The 24411-nt window shown below is 38.8% G+C and overlaps 1 protein-coding gene across 6 annotated transcripts in view; it reads left to right on the top strand.

Annotated features, from left to right (window-relative positions):
• The window catches only part of RAPGEF2 (Rap guanine nucleotide exchange factor 2), a 182998-nt gene that overhangs the window by 38840 nt on the left and 119747 nt on the right, over nt 1-24411 (top strand). For all 6 annotated transcript variants that reach the window (XM_021536561.4, XM_021536558.4, XM_021536559.4 and 3 more), the window contains exons 2-3: nt 18176-18246; nt 21780-21836. In XM_021536561.4, the coding sequence (XP_021392236.3) occupies nt 18176-18246; nt 21780-21836 (128 nt within the window). The remainder of the gene's footprint in view (nt 1-18175; nt 18247-21779; nt 21837-24411) is intronic.

The raw sequence follows: 24411 nt of genomic DNA, 5'->3' as shown, positions 1-24411 counted from the left end.
AGTGTTTTTTTTTTTTTCTAGTGTTGTAATGGGGAGTAGGAAACAACCAGATGTATTATTTGGTTACTTTTGCTTTTCATGTTGCATAAAAAGCTTATAAATATCTAAGTGTTTTTTTCCAAGATACTGACCTGAGGCAGAACCTTCTAAAACCATATTAACTGTGGGATTCGGTGTTGAAATGTTCATGTAGGAAATATTAAAAGAAAAAAATATAGACTTATTTTAAAAACTGCAGGCACTGCACTGCATCTTCTGACACTTCACTATGGTTGCTTGTAAACTGTGAGCTACGGCGAGGCAGAATCAGGAACTTTAATAATGTCAAAATGTATTTCTGCAGTAACCAGATTCTTGTTGAACAGTGTTCAGACAGTCACATGCTCTCTCCTTGCTAAGAGCTTATACTTACCAAAAGGGGTTTTTTAATTTGCCTCTTCATGGCCTTTATTAATACAGTGTTCTGGAGAAAAGTGTTGACACCAGAGGCAGTAGAATACTTCTGGTTCGGAAGTCTTGTGTATGTTTTGTTGCAAGACTATTGCTTCCAATTATTGAATATTCAACATTTTACCATTGCTTCAGACTACTTTAGAGTGCTTTTTAGTATCAACTGAATAAAGAATAGAAGAAAAGCTTTGTGTGCTGCTGCTTGGCCAGGATTATTGTGTTCATTGTGTAAATGGTCCACCCATAACCCTTATTACATATGTGATGCATGTTGTTGTTTTCAATAAGGCATGCACTCACCAAAAAAGCACCTTCTGGGAGTTAAGTTGGACTTATGTGGGCCATCTCAGTGTTGTGAGGGAATTCTCGAGACTTTCTTCTGCTGGCTTGAGTCAGAAATAAAAATTATTCTTGGTAATAGTCGTATTAAGGATTCAAACAGCAGGCTGTTCAAGTGAATGAAATACTCTTAACCAGAAGGGCAATGAGAGCATTTTTTGTTCTTTTAATTTGCTTAAGAGAATGAGATTACAGCCAGAAAATTGTCTTGTCAGACAGCCAGATACTGACTTCCTGATCTTCCATTGCCAACTGCTCCAGCTTCTCCAGTTCCTCCTTGCCTGAGCCCTCTGCCAGCTTGCCATGAGAGCCAACAGTGAGAGCCTGGGCTAGTCCTTTCCTTGTTTGTTGGGCAAAATGTTACCTAGCAGAGATCTAAGCATTGCTTTTTTATAAGATATGAGAATTTGGATAAGCTGTGTTTACTTCAAAACTACCAAAGCTCCATTTTTCTTGAGGTCACCTTTTATTTGTAACTTGCAAAAGTATATTCGTAACTTGAAAGCAAGTAGGATGCCCTGATTTGCTAACTTAGAACTCACTTTTAGTTACTGGAATAAGGAAAACTCTGTATTAAATATTAACTTTAATTTAGAAAGGTTGGAAAAGCTGATCTTTTGTTTCAGGTCATTTGTGTTGGTATGAAGTACTTTACAGGTTTGGGTTTTATTAATATTTAAAGAATTAGTCCATGAGTTTAAGAATCTGTGTAAATATTTGTGTTTTCAAGTATTTGATGTTCTTAACTTGTGCCTTCCTTATGATTCTCATCCTATAAGGTTGTTGCTTCCAATTTATATGAATTTCTTCATTATTTCTTTCTTTGTTGTAAATCTTCCATGCTGTCAAAAAAGTTTGAAACTAGCTAGTGGACTCATAAGTGACAAAAATTGAGATATATACAGGATGTGTACAAAAGCCTTTTTTCTTCAAAAGAATAAATATTCACTTGATTCACTTTTTTGATATGTACCTTTGAAAGGCTGGTTTTTAGGAACTTCAGCTCTTACTATCTCATTTTTCTGAATTATATCCTGACTTTTTTGGATCAGGTTTGCAAGTTTCATCAGTTTCTGTAAGGCTGTTAGCATAGTACTCAATTTTTATTTTTCTTGACAGCATCTTAAGCTTAAGGTCAGGTTTTATTTTGCTGATAAACCTTCATAATTCCAGTAAAATTTCTTCTGCAAAAGGTTTTCTTTCCATTTGAAGACTTTGTAGGTATAAGTGAATGAAGAAGATAATTATAAAAAACTTTTCAAAAGTTTCTGAAGTCAGATGTGCTGCAACTCCACTAGTTCATTACTGTGACTTGTGCTTGTTTCTTTGGTTATGTCTCTGGATCAGTATCGAATGCAGTATTTGTTTCTCTTCCCCTGTCCCTTGGAAATTCTAAATCACTTACAGCAAAATGAAGACCAGTTGGCCTTAGATAAATTCCCAGTTACCAAGTGAGACCATACCAATGCCACAAGGTGATCAGCTATTGCCAAAGCTTCAAAAGGAGAAATGCCTAAAGATCTGTTGTAAAATGCTACTTCTCAGAAAGTCCTTTGTTCCACTGTTTAAAATATCAAAATGACGTAGTTAATTCCCGAAGCACTTAATATCCTTGAAGTAAACGAATTCTAGAAAATGATAATCAGAAAGCGCAGAACAAGGGAAGCTGTAGGCTTTCTTACAGTGGCGTTGTCCTGTCACCTCCCTGTGCCCTCACAGTTGTGACCATTCCCCCAGATCCCAAAGGGGCACCCTGCCCAACACCTCCACGAGCCCCATGATACAGTAAAGGATATCATGTTGAGCCTGAACTGATTGGAATTATCAGCTGGTTCCCTAAAGGGCACATGGTCTTTTCCTATACTTCTGTGGCTAACTCTGTTCCATATGTGCCCTGTGTGTGACTGTAACCTTAACCTAGTAAATAGCTAACCTCAAATAGCCACCCCCTTACTTCTTACTCAGCTGGTACCTTCTGTAAGCTCACAGTGCAAGTTAATAATTCCAGAGAGTATGTGTTCTTGCATTAAATCTTGAGCTTAGAGTATTGTCATGTGCCGTGGGAAAGAAAATCAAAATATCATTGGAAGGAAACTGGTTTGTAATTTAAGGTTAGAAATCTATTATTTCTTCATATACTAAAATGAAAATGTACTATTTCAATAACTAACCCTCTCCCCCAAAAAAATCCCCAAAACACAAACTGAGGCATTTGCTGTTCTTGACTTTTAAATTAACTCTTAAGTCTTAAAAACAAAACAAGAAAAAAATAAGCAGAAAGAGAAGTGCAAATCAATGGTAAAAAAAACTGCAGACCTTGACCCCTGGGTTAGACAACTGTACAGAGCCAGCTAAATCATGACTGTAACTCTGGGGAATCTCCTCTGGCAAAACTTGCTGTTGAAACTGGAGGAACAACTGTGTCTGTCTGTCAACATGGTCTTTCATCTGTACAGTAGCCACCCGAGCAGAGCTGGCAGAAGACAGCACTTAGTACATGTGCTGTATCAGTACATAGCTTGCAATCATCAGGCAGTCTCTGGGAGGTTGCAAAAAGGTCTTCCCAATCCTTCAGGGCACAATTTTAATTTAGCAGGGCATTCATGAGTGCAGGTTTCCCCAAACTGTGTGCAAGGCAGGCTTTGCGCCACCGTGTGCATTAAATCTAAGTGAGCAAATAGTATTTGGCCAGAGTGGAGTCAAACTGAAGGTAGCTTAAATTTATTACTTGTGACAGAGATCCACAGCTGAATCTTGCCTTATTTTCAGTCCATTCAGCTGTGGGAAGATAAATATAAAGCATAAGCACTGCAGCCTTGGTGCACTCAAAGCACAGAAGGGAAGGAATCACAAAATATTTTGAGTTGGAAGGAAACTGAAAAGGATAACGGAGTCCAACTCTTAAGTGAATGGCCCATATGGGGATCAAACTCATAACCTTGGCATTATTAGCACCATGCTCTAACCTGCTGAGCTAACCCTGAAGCTGCAGGGTCCCCTATTTGAGAACAGATATAAAGTATTTACAAAATTTACAAGAAAATTCTTGCATTGCTGGTTGTTTTCATGGACACATCCAGCTTATGCGCTTGTTCTAGGAGCTCCTGGCTGCTCTTTGTACCTTCACAAGTGCCAAAAAGCTTTAGTTAAAAGTACAGCTGGAAACTCCGTAGAACTTTTACCAGTTTTTGCAGGATTTGTCTTGCTATTAAATGTGTGGGGTCTTGGAGCTGCTGCTGGATTCATTCAGACTTTTTCTTGTATCTGAGACTGCCAAGAGAGGTGACAAGTTCTTTCCTCCCCTGGTAGTTTCTTTAGGGCTGTTTTGCCTCCAGCAGCTGCTTTGAGACCTCTAATCCATTTCTGTCCTGACCATCAACTCTGTGTCTGCCTGTTAGGGCTAAATGCTAGTATTACTTAAACTACAGAAGGGAACACACTAGAAATACAAGAAATTAATTTCTTTGAATTAAGGATGAGGAAAAAGCAAATGGTAGATGTATTTGCCAGTCTACAGCAATTGATAGTTTCACAAAGGAGCCAAAAACCTCTCACCTTTCTGAAAAAAAATCAAAGTTTTGAAATGGGTTAAGCATGCAGTGAGGGAGGTAAGGCAGACAGGCTAATATAAGGTAAAATCTTATTTTGTCAGAAGCTCTCAGCTGTAGTGCATGGGTCTTGTGTATAGAAACAATGACTTTATAGTAATTGAAAACACTTGTTTGTATTGTGTTGTGGATGTAAAGTTTGCAGTCTGACTGCTATTTCTTAAACTAGATAATTCATCTGAATGCTGACCACTTGTAGATGAAATAGATAAAATCTGACAGACAAGCCACTCCTTGATGTGTGACACTAGAAATAATAATGATCATCATCTGTGTTAACTGAGAATGTTGTCTTCAAAGGAAAAAGTCTCAACACTTACAGTCTTCCCTGTCAGTTTACAGGTGCTGTTGTGATTTTTCAAAGAGAGGTCAGGTCCTGCAGGATGCTTTAGTTGAGAGGCAGCAGGCACACTGAGGAAAGCTTGTGATGATGCAGGGATGGTGTAATTACTGGGCTTTATTTTTGGACTTGGGGGTAGTGAACAGGATGCAGAAAGCACCTTGGATTTCCACAGAGCTAGTTTTGATCCAGTTCTGTTGCTCCTAAGCTGACTCCCTGTGGATCTGCCTTCTGCATCTCACTCTTCGGGGTTCTGTGGCTTATTTCTCCAGCAGAGAAGTGCTGTCTAGATGTAGTGGAGGTTGTTGTGGGTATTGCCTGACTCCTGACTAATGAGCCCTTCCAAGAGGGGTTGGGGAGCAGAGAGCAGAAACAGTAATTAGCTCTACTGGTACCAACAGACAGCCATGGAAGCCAGAGCTAATGAGAAACCTGCCTGGATCTCAGTTCCTTGTGCTGAACACCACAGGTGTGGTGTCCTTGTGCCTTGCCTTCACATCCCTCTGCAGCCATTCACCTCAGTCACCATGGCCAGCCTTTGGGGGAGTCCTCTGCTGTTAGTCACTGTCACTAGTCCCTCTTGCTCTTTGCCTAAAGCTCACAGTCACTGGTGAACGTGGTGCATCCACATATCCCAACAGATGTTCCTGGAGTAAGGCTCCTGGCTACTGCCTGGCTCCTGGAGGAGATGGCAGCATTTCTGCATGGTCTCCCTCTTTTGTTGTTGTTGTTGTTGTTGTTGTTGTTATAATCATAGGATAGGCCATTGTATGTTTAGGAAAGGATCGGTGCTGTTTGAAATTGCATTTGTCGCTCCTGTGTTCTGGCAGCAAAATTGGGAAAAAACCTGGAAAAGTGTTTGCTTCTTCCATGTTTTAGGACATTCTAGGGCCGTGCAAGCAGCTAGTTAACTTTGGTGATATTTATTAGTACAGTCTTAGGAATGCTTAGATACTGATGAGGTGCTCAAACCTGCTTAGAGTTGGGTTTCTAATTGCAAGAGCTTCTTGCCACTGAATGTGGTGTTCCGATGGCAGAGATTGCACCTATTGTCCATCTGAGTGCCTCTGGGAGGGGTGTGATGTTTCACTGCCCTGCCTCACCTGATGCCATGCTCTGTTTGGGGTTGTTTTTAATGTTAAGAGTGAGTCGTTAGACTCAGGAGATAAGAAGCAATCTCTGATGGGGAATGTGCATACCTTTAACGTCTGATTTTGGAGACAACACTTTATTTTAAGCTGCTGTGAAGGTATGCACTTGGTTTAAGGACAAATGTCCTTTGCTCAGGAGTTGATAAGCAGTATCTTGTTAAGATTGGGTAAATGGATGGCTGTCATATGCTCAGTCTAAATTAGTTTGCAAATCAACTGATAAGTTTCATGTATCAAGAGCTGGTTTAAAAGTTTATAAAAAATGATGCTCAAGAACTAGACCAAAATACTCTGTTATGAAACCAAGGGTGTGTATGTTATTATACAAGAGGAATTCGGTGTTATATCTCTAACACGTGTTTAACTTGCACTGAGCAAAGCATGTGGCATATGGTCCTGCTCTGGAAAGACTTTGGAAAAACCTCTTTCCCTTTAATATGGGTTAGATTAAGATTCTGAGAGGCTGCCTGCTGTTATCCTGTGGACAGGGTTTTCATGTGTCTCTGTGCTTGGTTTCTCAATCCCACAACACTTACTGTTGGTCCTTTGGAGGCTGCACCACTTGCTGACTGTAAATGTCCATCTTTGTTGGGGCTTCTGGGGAGAGAAACGAGTATAGCATATGGAGGGGCATTTTTAAAGTTCAGTAAAAAAAAAAAAATCAGCTGTGACATGATAGCCACATACCTCACTAGCAGCTTGTAGAAATGAAACTCTAGTGCAGTAGATGGTTTATATGCCAGCCAAGAGCAGTCACTGCTATTGTCATGCCTTGTGTTCATAACTAGGAAGTACTTGGTCACAAAAACATATATAGCAATATCTCTGTCTCTTTACGGTTGTTGGTAGAGTTAATGAAAAACACATACAGAGCCAGGCAAGTCAGAGAACAGAGTATGTGGCAGATCAGCTTAAATCACAGCTTCCAGCCTCTTCAGGATCTCCTCTGTGTGAGTGAAAATCATGTCTGTGTGACCAGCTCTGTAATCTGTGGTACAAATGCAGTGTTTGAGGCATGGAGCTGGCTATTTGACAAAGGGTATAGGTGTTAGGTCTTGGTGTTGAGCTGTCTGATGCATGGAAGTGGATTTGGATCGGATGGATACCTTCAGCAGGTGTGATGAGCTGAAAAGGATTTCAAAGAGTTGAGAAAAAGCTATCTAGAGCTGCTAATGGGGGATATTTGAGAAGGGTCGTTCCAGATTCTGTTCCCTCCAGATGGGATTTTTTTAGGGGCTGGCAGAGTGAAGTTTCACTGTGTGATTTCTCTTGTATTCTTTAAACTTCCGTGTGGTTCCCGATGGTTTTCCCTTGTGGCTGCTGTGCCAGGTAAGACTGAACTGAAACACTTAAGTCCTTCCTTCCCTCTAAGGGTAGGGATGAGTAATTTAAGCTGCAGCTGCTCTGTGTCACTTTACCTTAACCAGCAGAGCAGAAGGGCTGAGCCCAGCTCATCCGCCTGCTTTGCCACTCAGCCAGGGTGGTCCCACGTGCCCTGGCACTGGTGCACTGTCCTGTCTGTGGGTGCCTGCCTGACCTCTGCTTGTTGGACTATTAAAGGGTCACAGCATAAGCCCGAGACACAGAGGACGCAGCTGTGCCAAGCAGGATTTGCTCACTGAGGTGTCAGATGCTCTCCCAGTGCCCAAGAGAGCATCTTTTCTCAAAAGCAGTGGTCACATCCTGCCAGGGCTGGCATTACTCCTCTGTGTAAAGGAGGCAAGCAAACAGCTAAAGTTCTAAAGTACTTTCCACAGGATCATCATCAAGCCTGAATTTATGAAAGTCCAACCCATTCAGCAATGGAAGGGCACTTGCTTGTGTTTTCCATCTGGTTTTGTGGCACTTGGAGCTGCATTTGCGTTGCAGTGTGGTGGCCTGAGAGGGGCCATGCTTCACCACCACCATGATCCTACAGAAGCTTGACCTCTGTGGATGTTTGCCAATTTGAAGTGCAGATTTCTTAGGTGATTGGTGTTCTGTTCTAAGAGTGAAAACGTGTGCTGAAGTCAGATCAGAGCAATGTCCACAGTAAGCCCATCTGAAATATGGAAATTGATTTAACCTGAGTAAAACATGAAAAAAACAAGCCTGAAAATTACTTCCCTCAGAATTCTACCATTGCTTATAGGAAGAGGAAAGAAAAACCCCTCAAACATGCCAAAAGATAATAACTTGGAGTTATTAAATGCAATCTCTTTTTCAGAAAATATCTCAGCTAAGAAATAAATTCAGGCTTGATGTATATTGTGTAGAAAGTACTTAGAACTTTAGTTAGTTATCTGTTTGCTTCCTTTACACAGAGGAGTAATGCCAACTCTGGAAGGATGTGACCACCAGTAGCCTTTGAGATTAATTTTTGGGTGAAGATGATTTGACATGCAAATATGTACTTCAGTATGATCATTTGCCTGATAGCCTGGGAATAATTTTCATGTGACCTACTGTTGTTGCTTCAAGTAAGATTTATATCTCTTGGAAGCAATACTTTGAAATACGTTGCAAATGTATCTGCTAACAAAGAAAAAGAACATGACTCTTGGCTATCTTGTGTGTGTAACTTCTGGGAAAATTTTATCTGTCTAAATGAATTTTAATGCTTTCTTTAAAAGCATGAATATAAAGGATATATATTGGGATATAAACTTTCAAGATGGTGATGTAATATTTTCTCCCTCTTCCTTATGATTTTAGTCTATCTGCCTTTTTTTTTTAATTCATAAATACAAAGAAACTGAGCAACATTATTTCCCATTTAAAAAAACCCACTCTCAAAAACAAAAAGAAATAGTGCAATTTTACTTCAGCGGATACTCGCTGTTGCCTTTGTGGTTGGAAAGGGGAACTTTATTTTTGTTTTGTTTGTTTTGTGTTTTTGCTTTGATTGGTTGTAAGCCAACAATATAAAATGATTGTAAGCCAGCCACAGAAAACAAGTCACTGCATTTTCTGTTGATAATAGTACTACTGAGATATTTTCGTAGTAAGTTCTGGCAGAGCACAGCTCTCAAGGCGTGCAGGTCCCTTTTGTTTCTGGCTGGGAGTTGTCATGGCAATCAGCCGGAGCTCAGCCTGGAGCTGCTCCTTGCTTGAGCCCAGCTCAGTGGTGGCTGTTCGGGAGGAGTGGCCAGGGGCTCCCCTGGCATCGTGGGCTTCTGGAGAGCTCCAGTTTACAAAGTGGAAGTGGCCCCGATGCTCTGGGTAGTTCTGAAAGGAGGGTATTGCTGCCTGGGGTGGGATTGAATTGGGCCTGGGAACTGGTTTTTTTTTTTTTTTTAATGAGGGTTGGAGCTTGTGTTTCTGGGTAGTTTTGGGGTTGGTTTGGTTTTGGCTGGCAAGGGAGAAAATGCCCAAACCAGAGGGTGGAGTGTGATGACATTCAGCACTCGGGACAGTGCTGAAAGCCCCATTTCATTGCTGGGCTGCTCCTTCCCGACAGCACAAGAAGGTTTGTTCCAAGATCTTGTTTTAAAAGCAAGACATTGCATTTTATAATACAGTTATGTCTGAGAAGTTGGATAAATGTGAGCAGTTGTGGCTGTTACAGCTTCAGATGCAGACAGATGATCACAGGTGATTGTGCAGAGGTGGCTTACTGGGTTACCCCTTCATCAGCTCAGGCACACTTCTGCCTTATCCCGGTGCTGAATTTACAGTTTGTTCATGATGGAAAGCCTAAAGTATTAATAGGAGCAATTACAACATATCAGTTAATGAAAGGCGCCTCTTCTATGTCACTGTAACATTTTTGCTCATGATTTGGAATACCTACCCCATTTAACACGTCTGGTCCACCACGTGTTCATCTACCATAAATAGCAGTATGCTACGAAGTATACATTGTTAGGATTTATGATCACAACAATTCTAATAATGCATTTGGAGAAGGAATACTGTGTAGCTGTGGCTATGATGTTGAAGTACCAGGACCTAGGCTTTACAGAAACTTATTTTAAGAGTACTTAAAAAGCCCCTCAAACCCACCACTACAAGTATCTGAGAACTGTCATATTTTAATCTTTTCTCAGAGCTCTTGGGGAATCCTCTAAGCACAGCTAACTACTGACTATTTTTGGAAGGCAACTTTAAGTGATACACCATGATCTTCTTTTCCTGGCCACCTTAGTTGTTCTTTGTGATGTTGATCTTTAGCCTGATGTCCTTTAGAGTGCTTCTGCCATCACAATTTTGTATCAACTAGGAGTTACTTTTTGACTATTAATTCCAAGACATTTGTGTGTATCTTTGTTTTTCCCTTCTCAATTCCTGATTTTTAAAAAATATTTTTTTAAAAAATTGAAATCTGCCAGTCATTATAGTACTGTATGTTTGAATAAACTTACATAAAATTGATCTCTGCTACAAGTAGTTGTTTAAAAATACATACCACCATATTTAGTAGCTGATCTATTTATTAGTACAAGATTGATTTTTGCTTAATAGGATACTGGGTGTTATATCATGTAGCTAATGAAAAATACGGGATAAATAACCCTATCTCAAAACAATTTGAAACTCTCCTTATCATGAAAAAAAACCCTCTGCAACAAAAGATGTGAATATTTGTGCACTGAATGTGAAAATGGATTTAACAGCCTTAATACAAACCTCCAACTACTGGCAATAAGTATTGGACATATGCAAAAAGACAACTGCATATATTTTTAATGGTGAATAATTGAAGGACCTTTTATAATTATGGACTATGTTCTCAGTAGGAAGGATTTTTTTGTGGTGGAACTGCTTTTCTTGCATTTGGACATGCGATCAACCTTTGGATTTCTGACTACAGAACTTGGGCTTTTGTGTTAAGCATTTAATTGTCTGACGTCTGAGAGTCCGGAAGGCAGAAAAGAAATGCACTGCAGTACCCTGTAATTTCCTATGCTCATTAGTTTGCTCATGGACTTCTATGGCATGGCAGGCTTTAATTTCCCATCTACCCTTTCCATGTTCATCCCCCTATCTTCTAGGATGATTATAATAATGAATGTCTTTTTTTTTTTTTTTTTTTTTTTTTTTTTTGCTTTATTCTGCTGAAAGCTTTATGACCAGCAGGATATGTTGAATCAATTGGACTACTCTTGAGACAATGTTAAAAGTCTTTTAGTGTGGGTGGGACATTGAACCTTCCAACTTATTTTTGTAGATTTTCAATTAGAAAAAAATTCTAAAATGCAAAAATGAGCATGTAATGAAATTGTCTTTTGAGGGAAACTCCTTAGAAAGAAAATAATTCACAAAAGAAATAAAGTGTCTTTGTAAGACAGGAAAGCTGATTTCAGTACCCTGCTGAAACATATTTCTCTGCAGTTGTTTTACTGTGATCCTATGGTGTTTCTCCAGCATCTGACATTGAAGCAGTAATTCAGTTAAGTTTTTGGAAAAGCATGTTGTTGTTCTGTATGGGACTACTCCCAGGAAAATGGGATTTTTCCTTTTTGTTTTTGGGGTTTTGGAGTTGCTCCTGATTAGCTTCATGCATGGGTGCTTCAGTTCCAGATTAAAATTGCCTGTTCCCCCTGTTTTAAAAATTCCACCCAGAATAAATAAGGACCCAGAACAAATATCCTCACCCTCTCCATGGTAGAGTTAAAAATAACTATTTTTGTATGTCAACAACTCCTAAGAAGATCAATACAATATCTCTTTTCCACTGCCTAGAGGAAGTGAGGGTTTGGGTTGGCTGGATGGCCTGTAAGCTCCCTTCTGGTGAAGGCTGATTCCCAAGCTTACTCATGCCTGGTTGTTGTGGAGTGATGTTTTGTCATGAATTTCCCAGAATATAATGCATGTTAGCTGATATATAACTATATAATGCTATATATAGTTGATATATATAAAATAATGCAGGTTAAGATGGTAAGATTTTTCAGAACTTACAGGTAAATTCACAAGACTTATATTCTTCCTTAAAACATGGCCCATGGAATTTCAGTCATGTATGAATGAAATTAGGGCCATTAAACATGTGTAATTTCACTTAAATAATTTATTGTATAGCTGCCAATTCAGCAACAATAAATTATTCCAAATAACTTAGACTTCAGTTTATTTTAAGGCACAGATCTCTATGTACAATAGTAAGAATGGCTTGCAGAGAAATGCTGTAGCTTACAGTAAAGTTAAAAAGAAAAATTTATCTTAAATTAGTAGTATAATAGGTTGGATGCTGGCAGGCTTCCCATGTGGCAGTGCCCTCACCTGAATTTGAAGGTCCTGCTGTTAGAAAAAGAATGTTAAAAATTTGCAGACAAATACTTCTTTTTAATCTCTTTATGGCTCAGTGATAAGTGTGTACATACCTGGGCATGCTCCTGCACAGCAGTTATGAGTGTGTTCAGGTTTTTTTCCATTGCTGGCACACTGGAGGTGACGATGAAATATTCCTCTTCATGTGTGCATGGCAGTGATTTTGATATCAGCAATACTGGATTTTTCTGTCACTGTGGAAGTCAGTTTTTGTGGTTTGCTCCTGTGTTTTGCAGGTCAGTGTTTGCAAGATGTGAGCTCACCCTTAGGTGAGTGTGAAGTCCCCCTCAGGTCTTGCCTGTAGAGAGAGGTTTGGCTGGGGTAGCTCCCCCAGTACCTGCCCTGCCTGCCTGCCCACCTTGCTGTCTCTGGAGGCAGTGACTTGTGCCATCTCCTGTGCTGCTCTGGCTGAGAGCCTGGCATTTCAGTGTGAGCCAGATGTGAACAAACCTCTGTGGGAGTGACCACAGCTCCTCTGTGCACATGGAAGATTTTGTGTAGGCTGTAGGGGATGGATGTTGCTGTGGTCCAGTCTCTTTTCTTTTGGTGATGCTAGTACTGCTTTGGCCTCGGTGAGCCAATACAGGCAGCCAGACTGGCCAGTGCTAAATCAATAGTAGAGGGTGAAAAAAAGGGAATGTAAGTGCTTGGTATAGCTATCCTAGTAGCTGAGAGTCATATGATTTCAGGTGCTAAGTGTGTGAAGAAAAGGGAAAAGGAGCAGATCCTATAACTACAACTAAAGAGTCAATACTTCAACAACCTGGGTTTGGACTGTGGCTTCATAAGAAGAAAAACTTGGCATTGCTGCCATTTTTAGTACATCACAATCTGGGCAGGTCCCAGTCTGAGCTAAAATAACTGTTCAGTCAGCCACATAGAAATGCCTCTCTTCCTGCCAGCAGTTTCATAGTCTGTTGAAACCCATCAAAGACTTTGAGGTCCCACCTCCTCTGAACTGCAGGAGGGCTGCCTCCATCACCTGGGCACTGAGCTGATGGGTCTTATGCTGCCAAGAGAGCAGCTTGAAGCTGTGTCCCTGTGAGCAGGTGCTCACCCTGGGACCAGGGAGGTGGAGGAATCACCATGGTTGGTAGGAATCAGCATCACTAGGTGGGACCTCCTGTCTTCACAGCAGTGAAACTTGGGCTTGGACTGTGATCTGGAGGGGCCACATGTGATGGGGATCGAGTGCACCCTTTGGAGCCTGGTTCTCCTGGTGGTTGGCTAAGTGTGAACTAGAGATAGGTTACATTTAAGAGATCAGCCTTTCAAAATACATTGAAATACATTCTCTCAAAATACACTCTCAGCACACAGATCTTTTTGAGCCTCAGGTAAATATTAGGTGCTTTGAAAAGTTGCTTTTTTCTTCTGTCTTCAAGACTGTGAAACGAGAAGTTAGCTTGTTTTCTGTTTTTCCTTTTGATTTGAAAGAAACTGAACTATTATAAGATGAAAGCTGCTCTTCACTTGTTTGCCACATCACAGAAATGAGTGAAGTTTTTACTTGGAGAACAATGAATTTCACAGGATTTTTCTTAACTGTGGTGAGGATGAATAGTTGAGTTTGGCTTGCAGTCTCACACCTTAATGCAAACCAGGACTGAAACCAATGTAAGCTTGCAATTGTTAGAGAGGTTTAAGTTTTTCAGTCCAAAATAGCAAATTTTCACCTCTCTATCATCTTAATAAAGTAAAAAATGTCTTCATTAAGCTATTATGAATTTGGGCCAGCATTCTGGTTTGGGTTTCTCTGGTTTGTGTAACTGGCAAATATGTTTGAAGCACAAATCAAATGCATAGAAAGTCTGGGCATAAACACAGACAGATTTTTATTAGAATGGAGAACAGAGGTAAGGTTGCAGACCAATATGTTTCTGCAGATCTAATTGAAGTTGAGCTGTGTTAAAACTTGAGTGTCTGTTTTGTTTCAAAGTACAGTCAGAACTTTAAAGTGATCCATCTGACACCAAGGAAACAAGTAAATTAAGAAATAACACTGAATTAAACAAATTTCATGCTGCTTCCCACACAGCAACCCAAGCATATGACTTTGGCTGCAGTACAGATTTAGGTGTAGATTAGATTTCAGTCTTTTAGGTTTCATTTAAATAAAACCATACTTTAAAAGCTGCACTAATTTCTGCTTCGCATTTAATTTTTGGGTTTGGAGTTTCCATTGAGATGTTTTTTCAAGCTGTTGCCTCAACCTTTGTGTAGCAAAATCAGCTGAGGCTTTGCATGGATTTTGCTTTTTTATTCTGCCGCCTAGATAAAGCTAGGAAGCAGAAAGCTGGTAACTCCTCTGCGCTTTTGGGTAAGTAGACCTTCCTGTAGCAGAATATTTAACCAGGTGACGCTTTAGCGTTGCTTCTTTGGACCTTTTCAAACTCTTACAAAGTTATATTCGGAACAATGAAGGGAGAAACTGGAGAGAATTACTTTCTCTGAAGTTTCTGTGGCTCGGTCTGCCCTCCGGTGGTTATTTGGGAACACGCCTTGTAAAAACAGCATCTGTGCTGCTGTCACTTGCCTACTTCTGCATACCCTGTGCATCAGCTAGAGGCTTCCAGGGACACTGCGAACTGGCAGAAGTGTTTGTGTAAGTCACAGCGGGCTCACCTTTAGCTGCTGCTTTAAGGGTTTTGCTTAACTAGTCAGCATAAATCATGTCGGCATATCATGTCAGAGTTCTTTCCCTGAGAAATTGAGAAGTTTAGCTTTTGTCAAGACTCTTGAATATCAAAATAAAAAAAAAACTTTCATGGATTACATGTCTAAGTTTATGTGTGTGTGTGTTATTTTTGTGAAATAATTTAATTTCAAGCATTTGGAATCTGCTTAGGATATTGCAATACTTGGGACAGATGTTTCCAAAAGATTCTTACATTCTGTCAATTCAGTTTGAATGAAGAAGTTGAAACAGCTATTTGTGTTGAATGAGTATTTTTGCCAAGTAAGCGCAGTGTAATTTTTCCTGAGATAAATGGAAGACTGATGTGACTGAACAACAATAACTTGACATTCTGATTTTATTTTTTTTTAAATTGCCTTCTACCTCTTTAATGCTGCAGGCTGACTGGAAATGTGCAGAGCCTACTGGCCACATATGAACATATATTTGCTTTTTTGACTCTACTCTAGTTCTTTGTACTTTGCAGTATTGTGGAAAAGCTGATTGAAAGGAGCATTGCTGTATTTTGTTACTTCAATTTCGATGCCAAACTTTTGGTGCTAGAGGGAGCTGTTCCCTGTTACACGCCTCTGGAAAGATACTGCTTAAGGAATGGGCAGCAGCTCACTTTGGCACTTGTCAGAAATATCCAGTGCGTGGCAGCTGAGATGTTAGAATGTTTTCTTGCTGCCTGTTTTTTTTTTTTGTTTGTTTGTTTTTTTTTATTTTTTTTATTTTTTTTTATTTTCCAAACCGAAATAAAGCCCCCCACCTTAGTTCTCTCAGTGATGAGGTATCTTTAGGCAGCAACTATGATGGAAACACAAGTAAAGAATTCATTAATTGTGTTTTTTCCCTTACCTCTCCATTTTATTAGAGTTCATTAGATTTTTTTTCAAATCTCTTTTATCCTTCTTTTTTTAAGTCAAGCTCCTCCACCATCTTCAGTTCCTCATCTGGGGATCTATGGGATGCTGTATTTGCAAATATTTGGCAAGTATGCTTGTATTTTGAAAGGGAATTTCTTACTTTAAAAAAAAGAGTTCAATAAATATACCTCATTGCTTGTGAAATTGGTCAGAATGCCTTAAGGCTGGGCTGGATGAGGCTTTGAACCACCTTATCCAGTGAAAGGAGACCCCACTCATGGCAGGGGTTTTGGATCTTGATCTTGAACATCCCTTTTGACCCAGACCATTCCATGGTTCTAGGACTCCCTTCCCTGATTTAATGCATTTCCCCTCCACTGAGTCACTTCAGCTGCATTCCTCTCAGAACACAACCTGTGTTCATCACTCCTTTGTAACATTTGTAGGGTTGGTCACTGGGGTTGTGTCACTCATCAGTTTTGGAAAGCACACGCCCATGGGTCCCCTCCTGGGTCTGTAAGCTAGCATCCTTAATGGTTGGTCTGTAAGCTAGTGTCCTTAATGGTTGGTCTGTAAGCTAGCATCCTTAATGGTTCTGTCTTCTTCTGTGGATACTCTACAGCAGATAGTCTCTGCCTCTGCAGAGAAAGATGGTGCCAGAAAGTTACTCTCCTTGTTTCTCTGCTTGTTGCTAGAGACACTTGCTGGAAATGAGTTAGAGCAGCACTTTCTGGCCAGACTTTTTTCCATGTAAGATGCTGCTACCAGCATCTGATCCTCAGTGGAACCCTCCCAGCTTCCCACGGCAGCTGCCGGCTTGTGCCATGGGCTGCGGCAGGTCTGGCTGAGCGGCAGCGGAGCCACGGCGACTGTCTGCCTTGGTCTGACCCTGCCGCCAGCCCGGGCTCCTGGGAGCCCCTGCTCACCTCCAGCCTGGCTAACTACAGCAGACGTGTCTTTTCACACGCTTTTATTTATAGAGGAAAAAAGCAAAAAGGCGAGCCACTGCTGCATTTTCTCTTCAGAGCCTTGTATGTACAGTCCCTCCATCCCAGTTACTTTTCTTTGATGTGCCCTCTGCTGTCTGTGGGACTAAAGCCTCTAGAAGGCAAGGGAACAGAAGGGCCAGAAGTGAAGTGAAATTGCAGCACTTTGGCTTGTATGTATCTTCTGCTTTTTCAAGCTGAACATTTGCCTTTTTCACTCTGAGAAAAAGACATTCTTTTTCTTACAGAATGAGAGGCATCTATCTGGTCTTAGCCACTGAGTGTTACTCCTGGTATCTTTTCTGATCTGTTCCATGATTTTAACAACTACACTTAATGTTTCTACACCTAATGTATTTAATGGGGTTTTCTTTTTCTTTCTTAAATTCAAGTTCTTTCTGCGACGTCAATTATTTGTCTTCGCCCAAAGAACATTCTTTCATTGTGTCTGAAAACAAGTATTTCTGTGATTTTTAGGCAATTTTAATTTAAATTCACAGATATTTCAGTGATTGAATCTTTCATAAATTTCTAGCTTTGATATATTCCATTACTTGAAAAACATCTCACAGGAAGTTACTGAGTTGTGTTGGTGTTAGTTTATTCTCAACTTTGTCTGCCTTAGTGGTTGAGGACTGTTGCTCTGAGTTTTAATGAATGATGGCTCATACTTTGTCTCTCAACTAGCAAGTTTTAAAGTAAGAAAAAGTGTGATGAAATAGCATGAAATCAATGAGCCAAAGTTAAATCACTCTAAATAGAGGTTGTTGGCTTCACTGAAACTTTGTCTTAAATGCTGTAGTTATTTTAACTTGAGCAAAGCCTCTAGCCTGGCATTACTGTTTCCACAGTTACATTTTAGGATGTTTTAGTCTTGGATGTTTTGTCAGCTGGATATTGGAGGCCCACAGTGGTTGAATATAAAACTTCTCCATATTGTAATTAGGATCATGTTTGGTTTTCCTTATTATCTCATGTGAATAATTTTCTGTTCATGCCATCTTTTTTTTTTTTTTTTCACATTTTAGATTGTAGATTATCTTCTGTTTGAAGAGGATACAATTTTAGAAATATCTCTGTACAATAGAGTATTTTGTTAGACTCTGTTGTTATTTTTTTCTTTCTTCCTGAACATGAAAAAAATTATTTCATATGACCTTACTTAACAAAGTAGATAAAATTTTTGGGGATTGTTGGCTTTGGAAAGCAAGACTGTGATAGTTGCAAAATATTGTTTACTGTAATTCTGGACTAGGCTTGTTTCCTAGACATAGAATAATCACAGCAAAAGCAGAAAGCTTTCTGTATTTGATGTGGACATGCTATCATTCTTCCTTGTGTGAGGTTCCAGATTATAATCAAAGGTGTTCCTGCAGTTTGCCTTTAACTTTCTGGAAACGTCACTACTACCCCGTTAAGAGAACTTTGGATGCTTTTAAAACCAGTGTTTTAACATTTTGTACCAAAGTGAGAATACTAAAAATGTTTTCCTTATTTTTGTAGGACTTGGAGATTGTGTATTCATATCTACATGGAATGGAAGCATTGTCTAATCTGAGAGAGCATCAGCTAAGGTATGATATTATGTCATTAAAAACCATGTATGTTAATGCATTAACAAGGCAAAGGAACAGTAACTTTGGTAACAATATACTACTCTTGTATATCTTGTGTATCCTACCTCAAACTGCCTATCACTGCATGCTTTTCATTCCTTCTATATTTTTCTTACGCTTCCTCCTTGTATGTCTGCACAGTGTATTTCTATTTGCTCTGTCCTATTTCTATTATGGATGCTTTTGTTTTCTTTTCAACCTTTTGGATTAGAAATAAATGCTTTACTTACAGAGTACAAGCCCATATATTGATGAAATAATTTATGTAATATAGTAGTCATGAGAGGACAGTCTGTTTGTCAGCTTCTGTTTGTCAGCTTCTGTTTCAGTTTGTGCTTGCTTTTGTGTGGAAATTTTAGACACATTAAGTACAATACCAATAATACTTAGTAAAGATATTTGGTAAATGTCATCCACACTTTTTATTAAAATGCTTCATGAAGCAAATGAATTCAAGTCAAAACTTTCCTGAGAGCTTCCTATTTTTTTTTGTAAAGACTTGTGTTTGGTTGATTTTTAAGTAATTGTTTCAGTTGTTCTCCCACAAGCATCTTGCAGCAGAGGTTTCTAAGGGTGTTTGGGAATTAGTGTGAGGCTGGCACCTACAGAAGGAGGCCAGCACATCTCCTGTATGCCCTGTGGGTAGAGAGGGTGAATTACTGCTGTTTTGTATCCTGAGCTTTGCCAACATTTGCCACATCTGAAGATGCTGAAGCAACTTTGAGTTGATTAATGCTGATTTAGGTTCTAATTTCTGGCCTCTTGCTTCATCATTCACATTCCCAAGCCAATATTCTGTAATTTGGAGAAAACAAAAGACGGGCTTTTCTTTCTTTCAAAGTGCACAAGACACATTTTGCAATGTGAATGTTAACTTCAAAGACGTCTCTCTAATTACTTTTGCTTTGCAGGGGGGTCATGGTTACATTCAGTTGAAGTATTTTGTGTTATGTTGTTATATGCAATACTTTTAGCACGTGAAGCTTTGCATAGCTGGAGTTAAACTGATGTTAACTTGTTTACAAAGATCAAAGTGTGCACATATGGTTGTGTGGTATGTTGATGTGTGCTTCTTGGCTTCCTGTGCAGCATGAGGTTCTTGCTGAGGAATGTATGGAACTCGGCTCTCCCAGCATAGCGAATTCCTCAAAGAGAGCTTCTGTTTACAGTACCATACATGGAAAAGGCTGGGCTCCCAGCAGATGTTGGACTGAAAGCTTTTATAGTATCCTTTAGGATACAACTCTTCTTGTGGCAGTGGAATGCCACAGAAACCTCTTAGATTCATTAAAACTGAATGTATTCAATGAAGCTTCTAGTAGTGAATAACTTACCATATGGCTTGCTGGTGATCTCATCTGTAATTTATTACATTTGTTGAGGAAGCAGATAAAGATCATGTTTGAGTGATTGAACAAAAACTGGACACCAGTATTGATCAGAACTAATTCAATTTTTCAAAGAGGAAGCAATCTAGTTTGTACAACTTGGTCACTGTAATTTCTAACTGTTCCACTGTAACACAAAAATTGAAATGCTTGGCTACCTTCTGTAAGAGGCATTTTCTCCATTTTCTCCCCTATTGCTGTCCTAATAATGGGACCAAAATTCTGTGAAGCTCAGTGCCAGTGGTGAACTTGCGTGACTTTATCAAGAATGTGTTTCCTTCTCTCCCAATTCAGAGGGGAACAAAACTTGCTTGTTAAAGTGATTCTGTTTCCTGTGACTCCTGCTCTTACATGGCACATTGCCCAGCATCGTTCCAGATCAGTAGGGCACAGACTATCCTTGAGCAGTATTAAAATTTTTAAATCTGACTCCTAGCCATGACTTCTCTTCTGGTATCCTCTCACCAGTGACTTCATGTCTGTGCTCCCCTTCCTTCCCTCTCAAAACAGGATCAGAGAGGGAAGATAAAAACCCAGGAGGCAGAAGCAGACAGTAGCTTTTCAATGTCTGTAAAAGATTTTGACAAGACCCAATTTTATGGTGGGGAGAAGTGTCTGAAAAAAAGATGGTTCTGTGGTTCAAAGTTTTTTGTTGTGCCAGGATGTAAAAAGATTGAAATTTATATGTAATACATAGTGCTTACTTTCATACAATAGAGACATTTTTCAGTGAGAAAAGTTCTCAAAGTTGGTCCAAAGTGTCGATCTAAACTACTGGGGTATGGCAAAGACTGTGGTAGTAAAACTTGATTCTTAATTTTTATATCTATCTGCAAACAGAATTAAGATCTCAATTTTCTATTAATGATTTATGAATAGTCATGATACCACTTCTGAACAGAAGAAGCATTATTTCTTAGTGGGCTGAAGCAATAAGTAAAATCCTGTGGGAGATGAGTGCTAAGGTGACTTTTGTAGCAGTCTGTTGACTATTGAAATGAATGATCTAGGAAATAGCAATTGATTGTTATGTCAAACCCAGACCAACTCTTACAGGCCTCAAATCAACTTTTTGGAGACTTTTTGCCTGAGTAGCAATTCTTGAGTGGTTTTGTCTGCTTATGATATCATTGCTGGCAGCTGGTCATTGATACACTGAGATTCTGATGATGGATTATGAGAGGAAAGAGAATTTATTTCCAGAATTTAAATATAGTTCCTTATTTGAATGTTCACATGAGCCTCTTAGGTAAATCTCTGTCTGACTGTCAAATAGCCTTGGGGTTTGCAGTCTGCTTCAGAGCTATGGAAAGGCCAGGGGAGGCAGTGGGATTTGTTTTGTCCCCACCCCCCAGTAATTCACAGGGCTGTTTCCTTAAGGCAGTAGACAGAAATGGCACTGTGATTTTTCTACATCAAGTTAACATTGCATTTCCTAGTGTGTGGTAAGTTCTATTATAGTTGCTCTCTATTATGCCACATTTGTCAGGCAGACAGTGAATACGAAAGCACTTTAATCCTCCCCTTTAGACAGAGGATTTTCCTGCAGGAAATTTTTTCCACTTTGAGCCCTCTGGGATTTCAGCATTAAAATCTCATGGTAATTTTCAAGCTGCTGAGTTTTAGCAAAATGAGAAGCATTAATTTACCATGCAACATAATTTCTTGTTTTATCTATTGGGCCTTACTTGAAAAGGGAGAGCAGTTTCTATATTGTATCTCTGATTAGTGTTGCACATACTACATTTCCAACAATTTCTGAAATTTAGAATTGTTTTTATAAAACTACTTGCTTTTATCACATCACTATGGAAAATGAGATCAATGTAATTTTTCCTTATTTTTATAGTTTTTAATGGGAACAGCTACATCTAGTGTCCTAAATAAAATCTGATATTGGATTATTATATTAAGTTATTCTTGGACCTAATAACTTAAATGCTTAGATTTTGCAATTTGTTCTCCTGACTAATGAATCAGGTTATTAGTGGTCGGTTTCTCTAAGTGCTGGAGTTACTTGTGGAAATGCTGAGTAACTTTAGAGAGTGAAGTCTTTGTGACACTGATAGGAATTATAACTAAAATTGACTTCTTCTCTTTCAGACTGATGTGTGAAACTGTTAGATATGAAAGGCATGAAGCAAATGAAGTTCTGTACTAGTAAGTATTTCTGCTTCCTCTTGTATGATGAAAGTAATAACTCATAATAAAGTGTGTTGAGGACTGTTTAATGCCAAAATTCCTTGCCTAGCGTGCAGTCTGTAAATGTAAATGATCCACTTAACTTTCATCATCAAACACCAGAGAAATTTGCTGGTGTCAAGGAGAGAGCTAACAATGGCTCTTGCTCAGTGATGCATGTTGTAGTAAATTTGTATAAAATTAATATATGGGTCTGGGATTGTCATTTAGTCTTACTTCCGTTTTGTGAAAGTAGTAGTGATCAGATTTTCATACCAGTGGTGCCAAACTGACAAATCTAACGTGGTTTATAATTAGCAGGGATGTGCTCTAGTGTCAACTCAGATTTACAGTGGAGAGCTGAGAATTGTAATTGCTTCATTTATGGAAGCAATTTATTGAAACAAAATGTTTATCAGATTCTTACTTGCTGCTCCTAACCCAGACTCTAAATGCATATTTTTCTAAGTTGTCTGGCATTATTTGAACATTTAAGAATATAAATAATATACTTCTGTGCCTTCTTTTGTACTTGTGGAATTTCTCCTAAATGGAGGGTCAGAGGAAGATGAGATTGAGTAAACTCACATGCTGGGCTGTGACCAGTCAGCAAAGTTAAATTAATGTCTAATGAAACCCAGTAATGTTATGTATGGGAAATACACAAGGTCAAAATCTATAGGTGGATAGATAAAATCTATAGGTGGATAGATAATTTTAATTAGACCAATACAATCTTTATTCATTTTACACTAATTTACAAGGGACCATTGTGCTGGTGATTTGTCCTTCTCTAGGCAGTTGTCTCCTATGTAGCAGTTTTTGTTTAGACCCAGTATTTTGATCATTCTCAGCACTTACTAAAATTTGAATTACATGCTGAACGAATCCATACTGCTAGCTAACCATATACTCGATGCAGGCAAAAATTACAGGAAATATGTGCCTGAGAATATACAATTCACAAACAGGAGATTGTGAAATCTGGGTTAACTGAAAGTGCATTTTGCAGTTCTTTTGCACTGATTTCCTTTGTCACTCCTTTCATATGACTTCATCTTCACTTTGGTTGTTTGCCTGTCATTCCTGTTTAGTTGCTTCTTGACATTTTTTCCCCATGATTTATTCAAAAGATTTAATAGGCTGTTTGGCAGTTTCTGGATATAGATGCTAATACAAAATGTGCTTGCTCTAGCATTTCATATCTCTGATGTAATGTTTAGTGGGCTAAATGTGAAAGTTAATAACTAATATTTTTTATTTAAAATTAAAAATTCCATATTTTGAAACTAAAAAATATGTTCTGTTACTCTGAGCTGTAGCTTTACATTTTTTTAAATTAATAATTTGAGATCTACTTATTAGGAAAATCCCATGAAACCTGCAGTCTAATTTCAGTGTTCTATTTTTAGGGTAATGAACTTGGAGGGATCTTTATTTTTGTTTCACAAATTCAGCCTATGTGTTGAAGATGTACTCTTCTAACAAATGGAATTTCAGTTTTGCTATGCACATGTTTGGAAAAATTCTTTGAGTTCTATAGGAGAGAAGCAAAGTGATAGCCAGGCTAGGATTGATCCACTCGGTTACAAGCTGTAGGAAATGAGCTTGGATCATGCAACCTGGTTACTTTTTAATGAATTTACCAGAGTTATCACTTGATGCTCTTATTTTCATCATGAAGGCTAAAGTATTTAAAGAGCATTAGATTTTAACATTTTAGATTGCTTTTTAAGTTACCACTGCTTCCCCCTGCCCTGTGATGGTCTATTTGCATTGAAATCTGAAATTGGGTGCTATATCTATTAAAACAGCTGCAACTGTTGGAGCTGTTAATTGACCTGTGTGTTTGACCTCCCCGAGGCAAAACTTAATGTCTCAGTGCAGAAAAGCTAAATCTTTATCCCTAAATGCTGATGGGCAGACTAATGCAGTTGCACTGTTGATTTGATCAAAATTTTTTCATTGTCAAAACTGTGTCTGCTTTGTCAGTGGTATGTATAGAAAAGTTCCTATTGCATCTGTGAAATGCTGAAAATAATTATGTGCATTCCTTATAAGCAATTATTTTATCCTACATTACAAAAACAAAAAAAAAGTTATTAATTTTCATAGAAGCTCTATAGATTTTTTTTTTCTATGACCAAAAGGATAAAAATGAGCACATTGCTTAAAATTGGCTCATCTCATCTGCATTTACTTTACTATCAATGGGTATACATGGTAGTGGCAAATTCTCAAACCCTACGGCCATCTCACTGTTTAAATGGAAACTGGGTTATTAGAAGTGGCAGTTCAGCTTGAGTTATTCTTCATTTGCCACTCATTCTACTCCTTTCATTTGATGGGAAGTTAATGACAAAAGAGCTTAAAACCTGCAAAGCAAAACTTGAGAAATGAGGCTTACTTGGCAGGCATATTTGTTTTTTTTTAACTTGCTACCTTTATTCAAATCTACTTAGAGATCTTATTAAAAATATATTTATTTTGGTCACTTAATATATGTTTTGTCAGTAGTCCAAAGAAAGAAATGTTCTGTTTTCCTATCTGCATT

This window comes from Lonchura striata, chromosome 4 (genome assembly GCF_050655825.1).
Source record: "Lonchura striata isolate lonStrDom1 chromosome 4, ASM5065582v1, whole genome shotgun sequence".
Classification (NCBI taxonomy): Eukaryota; Metazoa; Chordata; class Aves; order Passeriformes; family Estrildidae; genus Lonchura; species Lonchura striata.
Note: the sequence above shows the minus strand (reverse complement) of the source record. Positions and strands in the feature narration are given on the sequence as shown.